The sequence below is a fragment of the Colletotrichum chrysophilum genome, assembly GCF_026319265.1.
Source record: "Colletotrichum chrysophilum strain AFK26 chromosome Unknown scaffold_13, whole genome shotgun sequence".
Lineage (NCBI taxonomy): Eukaryota > Fungi > Ascomycota > Sordariomycetes > Glomerellales > Glomerellaceae > Colletotrichum > Colletotrichum chrysophilum.
Genome location: NW_026517300.1, coordinates 349,989 through 368,063, shown reverse-complemented (window position 1 = coordinate 368,063; position 18,075 = coordinate 349,989). Strand labels below are relative to the sequence as shown.

The 18,075-nt window shown below is 55.6% G+C and overlaps 5 protein-coding genes across 5 annotated transcripts; 2 read left to right on the top strand and 3 right to left on the bottom strand.

The window, feature by feature from the left end:
- Nucleotides 1–478: 478 nt before the first annotated feature.
- On the top strand, nucleotides 479–2,251 carry COL26b_002632 (uncharacterized protein; the record flags this gene model as incomplete). The annotated part of the gene is made up of 1 exon (XM_053175547.1): nucleotides 479–2,251. One exon carries the CDS (start codon nucleotides 479–481, stop codon nucleotides 2,249–2,251), a length of 1,773 nt encoding a protein of 590 aa, XP_053040551.1.
- Nucleotides 2,252–2,446: 195 nt separating this feature from the next.
- COL26b_002631 (uncharacterized protein) lies at nucleotides 2,447–3,712 on the bottom strand (the record flags this gene model as incomplete). Its single annotated transcript, XM_053175546.1, has 2 exons — nucleotides 2,447–3,560; nucleotides 3,627–3,712. 2 exons carry the CDS (start codon nucleotides 3,710–3,712, stop codon nucleotides 2,447–2,449), a joined length of 1,200 nt encoding a protein of 399 aa, XP_053040550.1.
- A 1,882-nt stretch (nucleotides 3,713–5,594) lies between these two features.
- Nucleotides 5,595–6,593, top strand: COL26b_002630 (uncharacterized protein; the record flags this gene model as incomplete). The annotated part of the gene is made up of 1 exon (XM_053175545.1): nucleotides 5,595–6,593. The coding sequence occupies one exon, from the start codon at nucleotides 5,595–5,597 to the stop codon at nucleotides 6,591–6,593; it is 999 nt and encodes a 332-aa protein (XP_053040549.1).
- Nucleotides 6,594–6,854: 261 nt separating this feature from the next.
- Nucleotides 6,855–7,841, bottom strand: COL26b_002629 (uncharacterized protein; the record flags this gene model as incomplete). The annotated part of the gene is made up of 1 exon (XM_053175544.1): nucleotides 6,855–7,841. One exon carries the CDS (start codon nucleotides 7,839–7,841, stop codon nucleotides 6,855–6,857), a length of 987 nt encoding a protein of 328 aa, XP_053040548.1.
- A 725-nt stretch (nucleotides 7,842–8,566) lies between these two features.
- On the bottom strand, nucleotides 8,567–11,690 carry COL26b_002628 (uncharacterized protein; the record flags this gene model as incomplete). Its single annotated transcript, XM_053175543.1, has 2 exons — nucleotides 8,567–11,605; nucleotides 11,664–11,690. 2 exons carry the CDS (start codon nucleotides 11,688–11,690, stop codon nucleotides 8,567–8,569), a joined length of 3,066 nt encoding a protein of 1,021 aa, XP_053040547.1.
- Between the last annotated feature and the right edge of the window lie 6,385 nt (nucleotides 11,691–18,075).

Sequence of the window (18,075 nt, the reverse complement as noted above, 5' to 3'; positions counted from 1 at the left end):
AGCTCTCTTGCAGGCGCGCGAGCTCTAAATAATCGCGGGTCCTTGCTACCCATCGTCTGCGCCGTCTGATTGGGCGAGATTCGGATGACGGATCAACAGAAAGTCCTCTCTTCCGGGCAGGTGAAGCCCGGGGCACCTCACCTCAGCAACCTGCGCCTGCAAGTACTGACTGGATCCTGGTCATAGCGCCACCTCAGTCAATAGCTCTGTCGCGACTGAGGTCAGGATCAGAAGGCGCTAAACGGCGCTATTGCGTCACCTACCTGCCTTGCCCAAGCTACCTGTTCCAGTAGTTCCGTCACTATTTACCATCCATCGTAGCTCTGGAGCTCCCCCCTTCTGGAATGAGGCAGAGTGAAACATCGACGACACCTTATCCACAGCTCCCCTCCAATTCGACTTCGCGCAAAACAGCCAAACATTTTGTTTCTCAAAAAACACCCTTTATTCCAAGAGGCGCTGCCGTTTCGCGATCAAAATGGCCAACGCCGGCCTCCTCCAAACCAGCCTGATTTGGGTGGCGTATGCTGTTGCCGTCGGCCTCTGCCTTTTGGCAGCCATCATCACCACTTTCACTTGGCAGGCACCCCGGGAGCGATCTGCCATAGTCAGCGTTGTTGCGATCGTCAGTCTGACAGCTCTCCTCGCAACTGTCCTGCTCCTCCCTGTCGACATCGCTCTCATCTCGTCCACGACTCATGCATCACTCGGGGTCAAGAAAGACTGGGCTACCGAAGAACGGGTTTACGAGATTCTGCAGACACTTCGCATCGTTTACTACTCTCTTTACAGCTTCGACGCTCTGCTGTGTCTCATTGTGATTCCCTTCGCATACTTCTGGTACGAGGAATACGATGAGATCGAGGTCGAGGAGGGACGTTCGTTCGGCAGCCGCCTGGTCAGCGCGCTCAAGTACACCCTGGTCTTCGTTGTTCTGGTTGTGATTCTCTTCCTCATCGGCTTCTTCGTGCCAGCTGCCGGTAGCGACTCGGAGGCCAACTGGGATCTGGATTACTTCAAGCGGGTTCTTGTTCAAAACAATGGGCAAAAGGCGCTGGCCTTCGCACTCGGCCTTCTCGTCACTCTGGGCACTCTGCTCTATATCCTCTACACTGCGGCCGGCCTCGCTCTTCTTCCCATGTCATTCATCAAGTCAGCGCCCTCGATTTCCGCACCTCAGCTCTCAGAGAACACTGCCTCCGCCTTGGAACAGAACCGCGAGCGACAGCGACAGCTGGAGATGCGCAATGCTGGACGCCCCGAAGGCATGTCATCCAAGGACAGGCGTGAGCTTGAGGCCCTCATTCGGGAGGAGAGGACTCTGACCCGTCGGGAGAGACTGGCGGCGGAGGCATCGGGAGAGGGTCACAGCACCATCTACAAAATCTGGCTGAAGATCTGCGCCGTTCTGAGGCCCATCAAGCTGCTCGGAGGTGTTCTGATACTCCTGCTGTCCATCTTGATTTGGGTCTCGATGTTGATCACAGGCATTGACAAGGCGAAGAACTCGCTGTGCAAGGAACGATGTGGCTACATCCTTGGCCATATCAACATTTTCCAGCCCATCAACTGGATCTTCCTGCAGTCTGCCAAGGCCTTCCCAGTTGACTACATCCTCATGGCTCTCCTCGTTTTACTGTTCTTCAGCAGCTCGATCACGGGCATTGCAACTGTTGGGATTCGCTTCCTCTGGATCCGCATCTTCCAGATACGGAAGGGCAGGACTGCCCCTCAAGCTCTATTGATCGCCACAGTCATGTTGGCTCTCATCATTCTGGCCATCAACTATGCCATCGCTAACATGGTGGCACCACAATATTCAATCTATGGCACACAAACTTTCTGCACTGCCCCTCACGGTTCCAACTGCGGAGACAGGCCCGACTACCTCGTCCAATGCTCTGAAGGCTTGGAGAAGGACGCCCTGAAAGTGTGCACTCCGTCTATCATGGCGGAGTTCTTGAATCGCATCACCATCACCTGGCCCTTCTTTGGCGCTCTCGACTTCTGGGCGCAGTTCGTCTTCCTTGGCGTCTTCCTCCTCGTCTTCGTGACAGGTCTTTTCAGGACGCCCAAGCTCAACATGTCTGAGATCGACGAGGATGCTGAGGCAGACGAGGAGGAGGGTTTGCTGGCTAGCACTGGCCGCCGATTCGGTGCTACGTGGCAGGATATTACGGGGCGGTCGAAGTCTAAGAACACTTACGGCACCTCAGAGAATAACAACGGCGGCCGCTCTACGGAGACTTAGGTTATAGGCACGAAACATTAGGTTGCTAAGCACATGCTAGGATTGTAACATAAGCACATCGCATGGAAGACTCGGGTTACTAGCAAGGAGTGTGGAAATTTGTTTTTCAAATAGGTACGGCATGGCACACGGCGACGGGGGAAAACGGAATTTGGTATCTTCTCACAGAATGCTCAAAACTTTCTTGTCATAACTTCATGATGCTCCCAATGCTACTCTCCTCTGCTGGCCCTTCTTCGGCTTGACGAATCGGACTGCCTTATGGGTGCGGTCGTCAAACGCGGCAGCCGGTCCAATGTGCATCTCGTGCCAGCAACGGGCACAGTAAACGTCTTCACAGCCGAGGCACTGCAGCGTTGCGTCCTCCAGGCAGACAGTACACCACGTGTCGGCGTCCTCGTCCGTGTAGCCCGCCTTCGACGTCAACCTCTTGACCGCCCGATCGGCGGGCTGGAACGTAGGTACCGAAGGCAGGCCCATACCTCCCTCGGACGGAGCACCGAGACCGCCTAGGGCAGCCATCCGCGCCGCGAGGTCGTCGTCAAGGTCCTCGTGATTCGGCTGGCCCGATGGGACCGACGGCAGAGACAGGCCGGGCAGACTACCGTCATCATCAACCTTGTCGGACTTTGGGGCTGCAATGGTTGAGGGCACGGACGGGAGGGAGAAGCCCGGGTCTCCGTCACCTTGCTGGTCCTCTCCGGCCTCATCGGCAGCACCCTGGTGCTTGCTTGGTGGGTCAGGCACATCGTCGGGCTGCGTATTGAGCCGCGCATCGTCGAGAGCCTGGGAGAGCAACGTTTCCACCTCCTTGGTCATCTCCTCGCCGTCCGAATCATCGGCGTCCCTGGCCTTCCCGCCGACGTTGCCATCGTCGGTACTGTCCGGGGCCTGCTGGGCGGGCGAAGCCTTCGAGAGTTCTTCTAGAAGGGCGTTCACCTTGGCCGACTCATCCTTCGGGTCGAAGTTCCACTGCTCCTGCGAGCCGAGGTCTTCGTCGCTGAGCAGGTCTTCAAGGGTCTGGTCATCCGTCTCGAGAAATGGATCGACATCATCCGTCGGAGCCTGGGACTGAGGCGGTGCCGCCGCCGGGTGGGACCCACGGGGCCCCGCCGGCGATAAGCTTGCGGCTTCTCCGCGGGTTGCGGTCTCGTGACTGACGGCCTTTGAGGTGTGTGACTGCTGCTGCGGTGGTGGTGGCACCTCGCGCTCGGGAGTGTTTCTGAGAGAGCGAAGCCGGGCGGACAATGCGTCCTCTCGTGAGGGGGGCTTGGCGGGCTCGACGCCCGTAAGAGAGACGTTTAGGGCACTTTGAACACTTTTTAGCACTGCTATGAACCAGATGAGGTCTATTGGTGGGTTTGGTTTTGATTACTTTGATGAACGGTCTAATGAGACGCCAGGACTGCCGCCCTTCAGCGCACTCAGGCGATCCAGCAGGCTCTTGTCAGAACCGCTCATGTTGCAGGATGGCGGTTCTCTCTCGATACCAGAGATGGAAAGCAATGTAATGCGACAGCAGAATTTGGTGAGATGGGTCCTTGTCAAAAGAAGGCGTGGTCTGTGGTGTGATGATTATGCGAGGGGGCCAATACTCGCCGCCCGACTGCAGTGAGGTTGTTGAATGCTAAGTGTGGAGCACCAAGCGAGGCAAACCGCAAGGCATCCAGGGACTTGCTAAACTTGCATGAGATTTGGCTGCAGAAGGATGAGACAGGCGGGGAAAGTCCGATCTGGGTACCTCGTAGCAGTTCGTAAGGCAACCAGATCTACCTCGTGATCATATCGTTTTGATCTCGCAGACTGAAGCTATTTAGCTTAACTACTTCTCCGGGATGGTGGAGTGATGAAATGACAGAAGTCCTCAAGTTCTTCAGCAGTGTCGGGCGTATGATGCATTTGCACAGCCTCCGCTACCACAGCGACAGCCACTGTACTTACTAAGTACGCCAGCCACCAATTAAGCTTACAATAGGCGAGATACCCTGGGGGGCCCAGGCGCACTAGGCAGAAACCTCTGGGGCCAAAGTACCCATGCATGAACTTGCAGCAGTGAGCCAGGGAACTGCCCGGCATCATTCCATTGTCCCGGGACTCTGAAGAGCAAGAGACCAAAGAGAATACAACTAGGTCGAGGACGAGTGATACGGCGAAGGCAATGATATACATAAAGACGAAGCTATCATGTCCTCCTGACGGAGGCTGAGCTTTTCCACTTGACCCATGGTGCTAAGGTAGTAGCGGTCACTAGCCACCTGGCTGACCGATGTTATTTTCCCGAGTGGGTAAACGAAAATCATCATATGTCTTAGCGGTGAATATCCTTAACGGCGCGGGCAAAGACATGTCAGTGGCGGGCCTTGGCTCTTACCCTTGTGGTAATGCTCCTACGAGTTATGCAAACGGAGGGAGCGAGAAGAAGTCGTTTTTCAACCAATCTGAAAACCACCTCTGTCGCCTGCGGGCAGTGCAGTCGCGCGTTATGGATACATGGACGCAGGAACAAACATCTCCGGGATCGAAGCTTTGTGGATCAGGATGAACATAGCCAAACGCGAAGGATTGCCCACGGCGGCGCCGCAAGTACCCTGACGCCAGGGCTGACTGACGATGTATCAGGGTCCTCGTTGACGGGGACCTGAATGACCTGAATGGTATTAAAACATGTCGTCCCTTGCTCTGGGCATGTCTTTTTCTTTTCGGAAAGTCATCTCATCAACAAAACGATTCACCTACCACACCTACCAAGACTCCACACCTCAGAGAAACTTGCCTATTCGCACATTCGCTTCTTACCAAGACGCTTGTACCACACCGAATCCTTCTTTGACTTCATCGCGCATTCACCTTTCCAGAGGTGACGCTTAAATCGCCCGGGCCGTCGATCATCAAAGAGAACCCCAAACGCGCCACAAAGGCCACTTACCCAGACTTTGGGGTAAATACGGTGACGGAAGGGAACACACCCCTTTGGACCGAAGTCTCCGAGTCGCATGTCATCATAGGCTGGTGGCAACAACCACTTAGGCAATTACACATCAGTCTGACGGGAATTGAGTGACTCCGACACATCCCTGTTTGGGCGGGCACAGCGCAGCTCTTGGCACTCTGAGACGACTTGAAACGGAAAGAGACAAAATTGTACCCGCTCCCACCTGCTGTTCCTCCGAAGCCTACTTTTTACACTTTCTTACCACATCTTACGACAATCCCTCCCCCAGCCATCCGTCTGCCATTCTGAATCAAGTCGCGTGCGGCTAGAACGGCACACCCATCGAAAAGACTACTTTTGCTCCAACATCGCATCTTGACGATCGGCGCAAACGCACCGTAGCAACCGAAAATGAGAGTAGATCTCACAGTCGTCGCGCTGACGCTGCTCGCGCCCGTGTGGGCCGCAGCCCTTGAGCCCGGCCTCCACGCCTCAGACGTTTCGTTCCTCGCACCAGTAGAAGAGCGCGACAGCAACGCGAATGAAGACGAGAAGCTGTGGAAGCGCAAGGGCGGCGGAGGCGGCGGCGGCGGCAGAGGAGGAGGCTCCTCTTCAGGTGGGTCAAGATCAGGAGGTAGTAGCAGCAGCGGCGGCGGGAGTCGATCTGGAGGCAGTAGTTCTGGCGGCAGTCGCTCCGGCGGCAGCCGTTCCGGCTCTGGCTCTGGCTCTTCTGGCTCTAGCGGTTCAAGTTCTGGTGGCTCATCAAGTTCTCGTACAGGTGGCTCTAGTAGCGGAGGCAGAAGCGGCGGCAGCAGCGGTGCCAGTGGTACCGGAGGCTCCGCGAGAGGCGGTAGCCGCGACAGCTCCGGCGGATCAACGAAGACGGGCAGCGGCCCCGCGCCGGCCTACGGCGGATCATACGGCGGCGGTGCCAAGGTTCCTTACGCAGCCGGCGCATCAAGAGGTCCCGGTTCCATCGCCCCATTCCTGCTTATCGGCGGTGGTCTCGCCTTCTGGCCCGGACTTTGGCTCGCGGGCGCCCACATGTACCCTTACTCGCACCCTTATCGCTTCTACAACCAGTCGGCGCGCGAGAACCAGACGAAGCCGGTTATCTGTGGTTGCGCTGACCATCAGCCCTGCGCATGCGACGAGAACAATAGCACCGAGTACATGAGTGCCCTCCTCGGCAACGGCAGCTACCAAGGCCTGAACCAGTCTGTCGTCACCAAGGGTATCTACAATAATACCGATACCATCCTCATCAACGGCACCCTCCCCAATGGCACGACCGCCTCGGGCGGTTCTGACGACGTCGGTACCACTTCTGCCGCTTTCCGGGCCGTTTCTGAGGCCCTCGGCTTCTGGCCCATGTTGGCTGTGGTCCTGGCCACGGTCTTCGCCGCATAAGCAATCGAATATGACCAAACTGTACATAATGGAAAACGTCTGCATGAATCGGGCCGGCTGTAGGATTTTTTTTCGAAAGGAGTTTTGGGCGCTCGATACCCACCACGGAGGCTTCTTGGACCGGGCAATTAGACCTGGACCTGGCAACAGAAACACTGAGTTTGAAGGTGGATATTACGAGATAGTCTATTACCAATAGTAATCGACGCTACTAGTACCGGTAACCAATGCTATGTGATGAATAATACGTCAAGAGCGCCATCAAGCCGCATCTCTTTCGGCCCTCCGGGTCTCGCACCACTCTCCCAGCTCCCGCCAGATCCTCTCCTTCTCCGCCGGCCGAAGGGTCGCAGCAAGTCCGCTCGTGCTCGTCGCAACAAACACCCTCGCACCAGCCCAAGGTTCCCCCTTCTCATCACCATCACCACCACCCTCCCTCACAACGCCCATATTCTCGCTCTCATCCTGCCACCCATACCGAAACTCCTCCTTCCTGATCCCCCTGCCGTGCCGCACCCGCCAGATACTCTCCCAGATGCTCTTCCCCACGATGCACACCGTCTCGGGCCTGCACCCCCGCACCTTCTCCTCCAGCACGCCGACGCCCTCGTCCATCTCCGCCTTGCTGAGCTCCGCACCGTTGCGGCTCGGCCGGGCGACGATGTTGGTGTTGCCCAGGCCGTAGAGCGCGGGCAGCTCGCGGTCCTCCTGCGGCGCGCATAGCCGCGGCGTGATGCCCGAGGAGTGCAGGAGCTTCCAGAAGAGGTTGGACGGGTGCGCGTACACGTGGCCGGAGCGCGCCGTCTGCAGGCCCGGGTTGAGGCCGACGAAGAGGATGAGCAGGTCGGGCGCGAGGATGTCGACCAGCGGGGAGAGGTGCGCGTAGGTTGACGGCGGGGCGTAGCCGGTTGCCTGGCGTTTGCGCTTCGCTTTTGTTGCTGTGTTGCGCGGTGGGATGCGGTGTAGTGATGTGTCCTCCTCGTTGCCGGCGGTCGAGGGAGGTTCCGCCTTCACCTTCCGCGGTGTGGTGCTGGTGGGTTTGGTGACCCGGGCTGGCGAGCGGACGACGGGGCCGCCGTGTGGGGGCTGCTTCCGGGGGCTACGCCGGAGTGGTGACGGGGCCGGCGACGGCGATGCTGCTGGGGACGGGGATTCGTGCTTGAACATGAAATCTTGAAGCTGCAGGCGGCCCTGGAAGCTTGCGGGTTTCGGCTGCGGCTCTGCGCCGTCGAAGAACGGGGATTCCATGGCCTATGTTTGGGTTTGAAGCTTATTATAACGACGGACGAGAAAGAAAGTGCAACTATCTAGTGACCGATATCTGGTGAAATGAACCCCCTGATTGTATGTCTCTTGCCTAGGCACAGAAATCGGGGTTGTGTGGTGATGTCTAGATGTAATGACAGGTACTCTCGTCCGTTGCTACAGGCAGAGCGGTCCTTCGAAGTAGAGTCGAATGTCGTCGAAGTCAAAATGACTGATGGTAATGATGAAGCAATTGATGAGATGAGATGGAAGCTGAGTTCAAGTCAGTAGTCTGCCAATCAACTACTCCGTACCTACCTTAGCTCGCGCCACTGTTCCAAGCGAGTCGCCACAGGGACGTCCAACCCCTGGCAAGGACTCTGGGAAAGACCCACATAATGTGCCAAACTTACCTACCTTACTCGAAGTTGCATCAACACGAAGCTTGTCAGGCAGGCATTGGCAGGCAACTTTTCATGGTCCTTCGATCTCAAAGGGAATGGCACAAGTGGCTCGGAGACTCACATCGAGAAACAATGCTTGGTAGATGAACGCTCAATGTCTATACGGCCTGCAGGCCTCGCAAACTCCCCAAGTGGTATCTATCATGCAGCTGGTTCCAGACCCGTATGTACAACCAGTACAACCCTCACGCTATGCTCTCAAAATAACATCGAAAACCACCGCTTGAAAGCAGACACCTCCGTGACTTTCCGCTTTTGCCTTTCCTATAGGACGATGATGTTGTCGACTCTCCGCCCCTGCGTCTCGATGAAGTACTTCCTCCGCACTCCTACACCGAGAGCGTTTCCAAACTTCTTATATGCCTCTGGGCCACCTCCACGGATCATCACCAAAGCAATGGGATGCGGCCTTCGCATCCCTGCCGGTGTTGTCTGCTCAACATCCAAGTGAGGTTTGATAAGTTCATACTCCCACAAGTCGGGGGCACTGTAGACATAATTATTGTCAAGCTCTTCTTCGTCGACAATGATGACAAGCTGTAAGGCACGTAACGAAGGCGTGTAGGAAGGAATGTTGGCAAGCTTCTCACTAAAAGAGCAGCCCCCACGTCGCATCACGATGACTTGATGCTGACGAGGTGCTTCATCAGGAAGCCGCCCGTCGCAAGCATACCCTGCCAGGTACACAGTTTGCCATGGGAGATTCGGTGGCTCGTCGTCGGTGGGAATCGACGCATCAGGAGTGTCGGGAAGAGGCACTGCGCCTTTCCCCACCGATATTGATCCCATAAAGCTCTCAATGAAGAACTTTTCTTGACTTCCTGCAGGGCGCGGAGCAGGGGTATTGGTAGGATCAAAGACTGATGTCACGGCACGAATCATGGACTTGAGCATCGACCTGTACGCCGTGTTCATGCTCTTGGAAGAAGCTTGGTCCTCCTGCATGTCAGACCCAGGCTCCTCCGCCAACTGTACCTGATCTTCCAGATCATTGATGTTAATCTCCAATCCTTCAGCAGGTACTGGCTCGCTAGCATTGTGGACTTTGGGTTGACCGTGGGCCATAATCAGCTCCACGAAACCGTTATAACGCACCCGGTTGAATAGAGGGTCGGAGATGCCATTCAACAGATCCGCGTCGATGTGGACTGGCTCATCGCGACCGAGCGGCATGTGATTGACCTGCGTGACGCGCCATGTATGGTCGTAAGCAGCGTCGTATGAATCCTCCCGCACAAAGTGGATCTTCAATCCATTTAGGGCGGCTATTCTGACGCCCACCGGTGTCTTGAAGGCAGCTGTGTTCGCAAAGAGGTTGTTGAAAGCGCTACCAACGCCGCTCTGCTGGATGCTGGACGGGAACTCGATGATCAAAGTTGGCTTAAAGGGCAACGCAGCGCAAGTACCATTATCAGGAATCAAAGACCTCGGCAGTGTCCAAGGGAAGAATGCGTGGTTCGCCTTGTACCGAGAAATAGAGCCGTTGCTTCCCTTGCCCGCAGGAACGGTCTCAACCCCACTGTGTGGGTTCGAGATGGTGTGCAGGTTGACGAAGCTTGCAGCGTGAAACACGTCCGGTCGAGCGGCAAGAACCGAGCCAGTCAGCGGGACTTGTTTTGGAGCCGGACAGGTGTTGGTGAAGTTCTCGTCATAATAGACATTGATATTCTTGGGCTGTTGGCGATGTTCTTTCTTCTTCTTTGGTTTCGTCCTTCGTCGAGGAATGATGAGCGGGTGCGCTTCGGTTGTGAAGACGTACGCTGCGTCGAGCTTGTTCAGGGGATGATCTGGGTCAAACAGGAGGTAGAGATACTTGGTGGTCTCGCCAAGGAAGAAGCTCTGCATGCGGTCGGCCTTCTCCCCAGTGTCAACATTTTGCAAGCCAGACCAGCCACATCTAGTGTAGCACAGTCTCTTGATATCGTTGAGTACCATCTCTCCAACGTGAATATACCAGGGGTCGTTGGTCGCACGGTAGAGGTAGTAATTTGACTCGATGAATTCGGGCCGGCCGGGCCACCATCCGATTCCCGAATCAACTTGTCTTTCACGAACCGACCATCGCTCTGGAAGAGCACCGTAACGCGTCCACAACGCTGTGTATAATAGATTTGCCTCCTCGGCCTCCTCCACTTCACCTGCCATGGCGAGGAGACCTGGATAAAATGCGGCGAGGCTGTCAATCCAACTCGTAAATGCGTACCCGCGGGTTCGATGACCGGTCATGTAGTATGGGTGGTGAGCATCATTGTACAAGTGCCGCTTGATAGCTGCGTGGGCGTGGTGCCAAGCCTCCAAAAAGGCCCCAGAAGAATTTTCTTCAGGTGTCAGCGGCGTATCGTGAAGGTCATTAGGATCGAGCCATAGTCGGTCAGTAGGCGGCTTCCGTGTCGTGGTGTTGGGTAGCTCATGGCCAGACAGCAGAATATGGCTTTTGAGAGCATATTCAAAGAAGCTGTCGACACCAGCGCCGATGCCCGAGTCAAAGCTGACCCATTCACCCTTCTCAGGATCGATCGCATTCCCAACAAGACCAATTTCGCTCTTGCCTTTCCACACTGCCCAGAAAGCCCTCTTGGCCAGTTGCTCGAACCTCGGGTCGTCCGCCAGCCGGCTAAGGACAGTGAACTCGAGGACCAGACTTCCTGCACCAGCACTGCATGTGTCTGTCTTCTCGTTGGTGGCTCGAGGGGAGTCTGGGTCGTCGCGCGAGACCTTGTGTAACGGGGAGTTGACGTAAAACGGGATACCATGCCGTAGATTGACTCGTGGGTACGGCAGCCCAGTCTTGGTGTAGAAGGCAGGTAAAAGTCGTTCCGCAAGATCTAGTGCCAGCCGGAGGAGTTGACCATCATACTTGAAGCCATTTGGCCATGATATCGGCGGCAGCTCTAGCGGGTCCGAATCTTCGTCTTCCTGGTGGTTGTGCCCCGGTTCGTACCCTGGAATAGGTAGCTCCCCGACAGCGAACAAATGTGCACTCAGCAATCCACCCACTCCGCGAATGACTGTCTCAAAGACCTGGACCTTGCTGTCGAGATCGAAGCCCCGAGCTCTGAGTCCTTGCCCGGACGGTCCCGGCCTACCATCTCCGTAGTATTCTACGAACGTCGTGACGCTCTGCTGAAATTCTTGCAAAGCCCATAGGGCAGTATTTTGATCGGAAGGAGTTCCTGCAAGGATTGCCAGGGTCGAAAGACTGTCGATCAGGGTAAGGGAGTAGTTTCCGAGGACGTCGTTCAGGTCGTAGTTGGCGGGGTTCGCGGGATCGCGCGTCAACGGGGTGCAGGAAACCGGGCGCAGCTAGAACTTCTGGTCAGCACTGTCTGGATCTCCTTGCTAACACTAGGGATGTACTAACCTCGTCCTCGGGAAAAGCGATGCCCATGTAGTTGTTCCAGCCATGATGAAAGACGTCAGTAGTAGCATTTCGCAGTTCGGCAAGCTTGGCGGTGCTGATTGCAGACACAGCTGCAGGCCATGATAGACACAGATACAGCAGAACAAGAATTCGCGATAGCATGATGATGCTATCTCTCCACAGCTAAGGGCCAGACAGGTTTCCCATCAACCAGGGGGCTGCCAGCGGCAGATGCCTCGATTTATGCGCGGATCGTGACGTGATTCTTCATGGAATCATTGAAATGATGCAATTGACGTGATAATCAAAAACAAAGCATCGGGTATCACTGAATAATAAGATGTGCGACGAAGAGAAAATGGACGTTGAATTGAGAGAATGGCGTCCCTAGGCAGGTCTCGTGCCTCCTTGAATTTCGAAGCGGGATGGAAGGAGACGGAGATGGAACGGATGCGTCTGTCTGTCCTTTGGCAGCCACAATCAGACGGACAGACAGACATCTTCTGCGTCTCCGATTGGTGGAGCCTTGACATCAGCGTGGCTAGTGAAGTGGCTAGTGGAAAGTCTCCCAACCACCAAAAAACCGACTCAGCACGATCTGCTGGCATCTTGCGACAACCTGAGTCTTCCAAGATCGGATGAACGTGCCCGAGTCAGAGCAAGTCTGAGGATGCTGTTTTCTAGAACAGCATTCGAAATGCAAAATTCTGCCTCCAGTGCCCTGACTCGCCTTGTTCTTATCTGCAGGAATTTCAGCTCAGGCCAATGTTGGATCGCAGGTCAAAGAGGCGTGGTCCACTGCGTAGACGACGGCACAAGAGAAAGAGACCTGACTGGCCAGGAAATGACAACGCATCCCGCGCTTCCTTCACTTGAACTTGTGCAGGAATGGTCAGGAATTCTCTGCTAAGTCTGCTGACGTGAGAACAGGCGCCGGCGAGCTTTCCGCTGAGGAGAGTGCAAAGTCGCAGCATTGCCGGCACAGGCTGAGGAGCCGCTTTCTCTTTACTCTTTAGAGTTTCTGCAGCATTGAGCGGTTATTCTTCTCGGGCACTTACTACTTTGGCATGATAAGGTACCGTACTAGTCGATACGACAATACGGCTTTTTCTGTCCAGCTTCGTCTGAATTGCAGTTCCGTGGGACATCCACGTCATCTACAACGACCAAAACCTTCGCTGGTTTAGCCATCAACAAACGTTACGAGGAGGGGCAATCGAAGTTTTCCCTTTTTCATCACCCATCGCAGAAGGTGGAGGCTTTCCCTTGCTTACGTACATACACTGTGTATGTGGCTTACTGCCTGAGCTGATAATCTTATCGAGAAGGGAGAACAAGGTGCGGCCAGTGCGTTCGGACGCTAAGAGAAGCTTTCCTGCCAACTCCACGGCGCCAAATCCTTCAACTTCAACTTCACAGGTCCGACACAAAGTTTGAGAGCGCTTACGCTGATGGAGATAGACGCGCCGCATAAGCGCAGGCAGCATCCACGCAATCCAGGATCGAGGAACATCGGACTTTGTTCTGTCGTGTACTGAGCAGGCCTCCAAAGAACAGGCCCTACAAGTACATTGACTTCACCCCACTGGACATACAATGTCCTCCAGGTCGTACTGCAGCATTTCGCATCTCCACGAACCCCAGGCTACCTCCAGGCTCCATGAGGGTCGTTTTCCATTCTGCCTCAGGCGAGTCCGAATCATACCCGAAGAAACGAATGTCAACGTCAACTTCTTCTCGGCAACCGCCGCTTCAGGGCAACTCTGCTGTCTGGCCGTGACGTCTACCTAGTTCGTTTGAGTCACGGCAAGGAAACACCAGGGGGGGAGGGGGGTGTGATCAGACTAGAGGCGGCCGCCAGAACGGGCCGCGCACTGCCTACGCACACTGCCAGGCCATCTTCGAGACCATGGACATCAACTTTGGGCATGCAAATCATGGGTTCCAGCCTGGAAAACTGGTCATTGGTTCACAGTACGACGTCAAGCCAGTAATGAACCGCTATTGACGAATTACCATTTCGGTCCAAGGCCTGGGGATCAGGGAGCCAGGTCTTCAGCCTGGATGGATACTGCCAGTGGACCTTTCGCTTACGCGACAAATCACGTCTCTTACCTGACGGTTGCCGGTAACAAGGATTTGATGTACTTGGTACGCCATCAAACGAAGCCACCCACGCACCGAACTCGCCGCACAAGGCTCTTGGCAACGACCGTCATCACTTTACTACAACGCCCGCAGTCCAGGGTCCGCACTGCCATCCCGAGTCCGGAGCATCGAGGACATGCTGCTGCATGTTTGCCTTGAGCTAGGACGGAGAGAAGCTCAGCTTGACATCTCAAGGCTTTATTTTTGGTATACTGCTTGTATGCTCTTCGAATGCCATCAATCTCGACTCAATGATAGTCCCAGGCCCAACAGGTTAGAGTGAATGGACATATTCGAAGGAGTCCATACGCCGGCCGTTTTACCGCAGGTCAAAATCGCAAAACGGGCGCAATGCCTTGGACCCTGGGTACTATACCAGGCGCAGGAAGGCAAGCCAGTTACCAGTTAATTCCGGTGCGTTTCGGATGCTCAAATCAGGCAGGAGAGCAGCAGCGACGTGGACGCCTTGCTGTAAACAGCAGTACGTAAACTACGTACCTTCACCGACTTTAGTCCCGATACTCTGGATCGAAGGCTGCAAGAGAGCAATAATCAAACGGAGGGCCTGCAGACTTCAGCAAGCAGAGCTTTCTGCCCGCAGTGCGTAGGCCACTCCACCAGTGAACTGTGAGCAGAAGACGCCAACTGGTGGAAAAGCAGAGAGGGGAAGGACGACTTCCCTGTTACGACCGTTCGAGTCGATTCGACTGGCTCCTGTATGGGATTCTGCAAGCCCAATGCAAGGGAAAGGTTCAACCCGGCAGGCGGTTCCATTCTGCGGCTTTGATTCGACAAGAGAGTGTCCCGACAGACTGGTATGCTTTGCAATTGGCTGGAAACCGCCTCAGTCGTGGCTTAGCCGCTGCAAATGAGAATTCCCGGCCACTTCTTCGCCCGTTCTTCGCTAGTCTAGGGATGATCTGGCAGCTTGCTCCGGGCCCCATGCATGATGGCATGATTTTCTTTCACGCTGGCAGACGCGCTTCGCGCTTCGCGAGTCTTGCTGTTGGACTGTTGGAAGTTGAAGGGCGGTTCAGAGCGGCGCAGGACCAATCGAATTCACACAAACGAGCAACCCTGGCGCTAGAGATTTCAAATACACCAACATGAACCCGGACGACCATTTTGTCCAGTTGTGGGCAGCAATCTGGAAGTCAATGCCTTGTTTGGACAGGACAAGAGCATATTGCGTGACGGGACAAACAAAGAAGCAGAAAGATCGGCAGAAAAGCAAATGAGCCAGACGATGTTGACGTGTGCACCAGACAAGGTTTGCCGGTCTAGGCACGGCAAGTTGCAACAGAGGGCTACATCGCTTCGCGGATGGCAGCTCAGCCCAATGGCTCCCCAATTGATCAACGCCCATCGGCTACCCCATGGCCAAATAAGCGGGGAATCAGTCGTTCCCCATCTCGTCTCCCTAGGTGAATCTCTCGGCAACAGTTTCGTCAAGGAAAATCTGAGAAGCAAGAAACGGCGGAGACCACCCGAGAAAGACAAGAATCTCAAGCACAGGAACGAAGCAGCAAATCAACAGGGGAGCATTTCGCGTTGCCGTTTTGCACCCGTACGGACCCGTCAATGGACATGGGAAGGAGGCAGCAGCGGCTCCCCTCAACCCCGAGAGGACTGACCCAGGTTCAGGGTCGTAGAAGTGGACAAAATCAGGCATTGCTATTTGATTTTGCCCACAGCAATTTACCGAGTTCCTGGGACAGTTGATGAAGTGTCTCTGCAGAAGAGAGCAGACTGGAGCAAGAAAAGCGTATGACTCCACAACTGGCGCAAACAGGGGACAGTGCGGAACAACCATTCCTCACCCGCCTTCAACCAGGTTTGCCGGGGCCTCTCTTGAGGGGTCGTCGGGAATGCGCACGTACCAGTGCCCGCGATTCACACCGAGCCTCCGAAGGTTTGATTTGCAAACAGGGGTGTTCATCACTCCGTCACCTGTTCAGGGCCCCTGGTCGTTTGGCTTCACACTGAGGTCCTTTCCCGGAACCTGGGAAGACGAGAGTCAATCACAGGCCAGGAAATACGTCCCCCATCACGACCGGTCAAGGCCTGAGGGAGGCACAGGAGGGGGGAAAAGAGGAGTTTCTCTCCGATCCGGCCGCCACTCTCTCTTGCCCCGGCATCACCTCGTCAGGATCAGGGAGCCGACCCTCTCCGGCCGTCTTGACCCTTCTGGACCCTCTCGCACCATCAGATGAGGCCATGGGATGGGACGTAAATGCGATTGAAATTGTGAGATAATGCGTACCTTGGCGCGCAACAGGTTTTGATTCGACGAGAACGGATGGGAAGGGGAGCAAAGACTGGAGACTGAACCGCCCGATATCTGGTCCGGAGGAAGGACGATGATACCGGCCGAAGGAAGCACCCACGAACCTGGAGTACGGGCAAACCCCATACCATTTGTGTGTGTGTGTGTGTTTGTGTGTGTGTGTATGCCACGCACATACACTCCCTCTGTCTCGAGTTATGTCTTCAGCGGAAGCTCGTCGCTGCCATCATCACCGCGCCTCTGACGCTACTATTTGATACGAATACTCGCTACCTGCCTTGCCGTTGCTTGTCCAGCCGGTACGGGACGTATGCATATTCGAAAACTGACTGACAGTGATAAGTCTTCAGCGGCATCGTCACCAAGCTCGCGAGGTACATGGGATCATGTTTGACAAGCCAGTTTGTGTAAGATACGGGATCCTTCCCGTCCCTCCATATCTCTTCATCTCATCTTGTTGACAGCATGCTATCCAGGCTATCTCGTCAATCAAGCCCCGGTATTCCTCACAGGCTTCCCACTTCACGTGAGCGAGGCAACCCCCGGGAAGCCGAGAAGTCGTCTTGGCGGGATAATCACAGTGCGCGGAAGCCGCTCAGTGGGGCCGTCGGCTGGAGTACCCACCGTTGTCTGCCTTTTCCTTCTCCACTGACACCGTTCAGTTTCTTCCAGGGTATCGAGGGTATCGTCAGGGGTTGGCGGACACGGGCAACACGGGGACGCCCCGGGGAGAAAAAAAACCACACACACACAGCGTCAAAAGGCACAGGTCGGCCGGTGACCAGCACCGTTCCAGGGTCCCCTCACCTTGTCTGGCTACCTTAGCTTGGCGTGTGCTAGGCGTGCTAGGCTGGTGCGCGCCGCTCCCTGTTCATGCGCGGTCCTTTCGTCGTCCATCTTGCCCCGTGCGAGTAGCCCCTTGCTGGTCTCTTGCCTTGCCCTGTCTGGCCCTGTCAGGTTCAACTTCGTCGCCGTTTGTCGCCGCTACAGATGTGACCCTGTGTGTCTGTATCTGCTGTCTTTGTACGCAGTACGTATGTATCCCTATCCCACCCCCTGTTGCCTTACTTCACAACCTTGACTGCTGCTCAATTGCTCGTCTATTTTGCTCTCTCCAGGCTCCATCGTGATAATGGATGCGGAATGCCTCCTCCAGAGGCTCCAGAGAGAGCCCACTCGCTCGCTCTTTGTTCTTCCCTCCTCCTGCCTCCCCCCTCCTGCCTCCTTCCCTTCCCATGACCCGAGCCGAAAGGGCCTTGTACCCTGCCCACGGCCACCCGGTCCGCGCGCGCTCTTCCTGCCCCCAAGAAACCCACTGTTCATGTAAACGGGGCTGCTGCTGCCGGCGGGCCAGCCGCAGGGCAGCAATGCCATTGGAGCAGGCATGGACTATACTACACTAGCAGATGGGCGACGCCGCTACTTAATTCGAAAGGATGAATAAAAAAACCTCGATCGCTGGCTGGGGGGGAGGGGACCCCCTTCCCTAGAAGGGGGGCTACCCTGCGGAATACCAGCACTGTCGCATCCGGGCCAGAAGGGCCGCGGACACGGTCTGGCTGTGGATGTCGTATGAGGTGGTGAGTGTATCCATCCGTCGGTCGGGGGTTGGGTTCATCACAAATTTTGTGAGGAGGAGGAGCCTGGAGGAAGAAGAGGAGGGGGAGGAGAAAAGGTGTGTGGGTGGTTGGAAAAGCCACAGCCGCAGGCTTTCTCTGCTTTCCTGGTCGTTGGGTCCTCGGCATCGGGGGGCACAGACGGGGCGCCCGTTGAAGAGGCGTAGGAGGGAGCATGGGGAAGCACCACCACTACCTCACCAGACTACAGCATGTTGGTGGTGGACGAGGTTACTGTTGGGCGTGGGAAATTGAAGGTGAATGGCCCAAAGGCAGCAACGGCGTAGCACATGTCCTACGACTTGACGTCGACAACGGACGAGCTTGCCTTTGTTTGACGGCATCCCATCCCCCCTGGTCA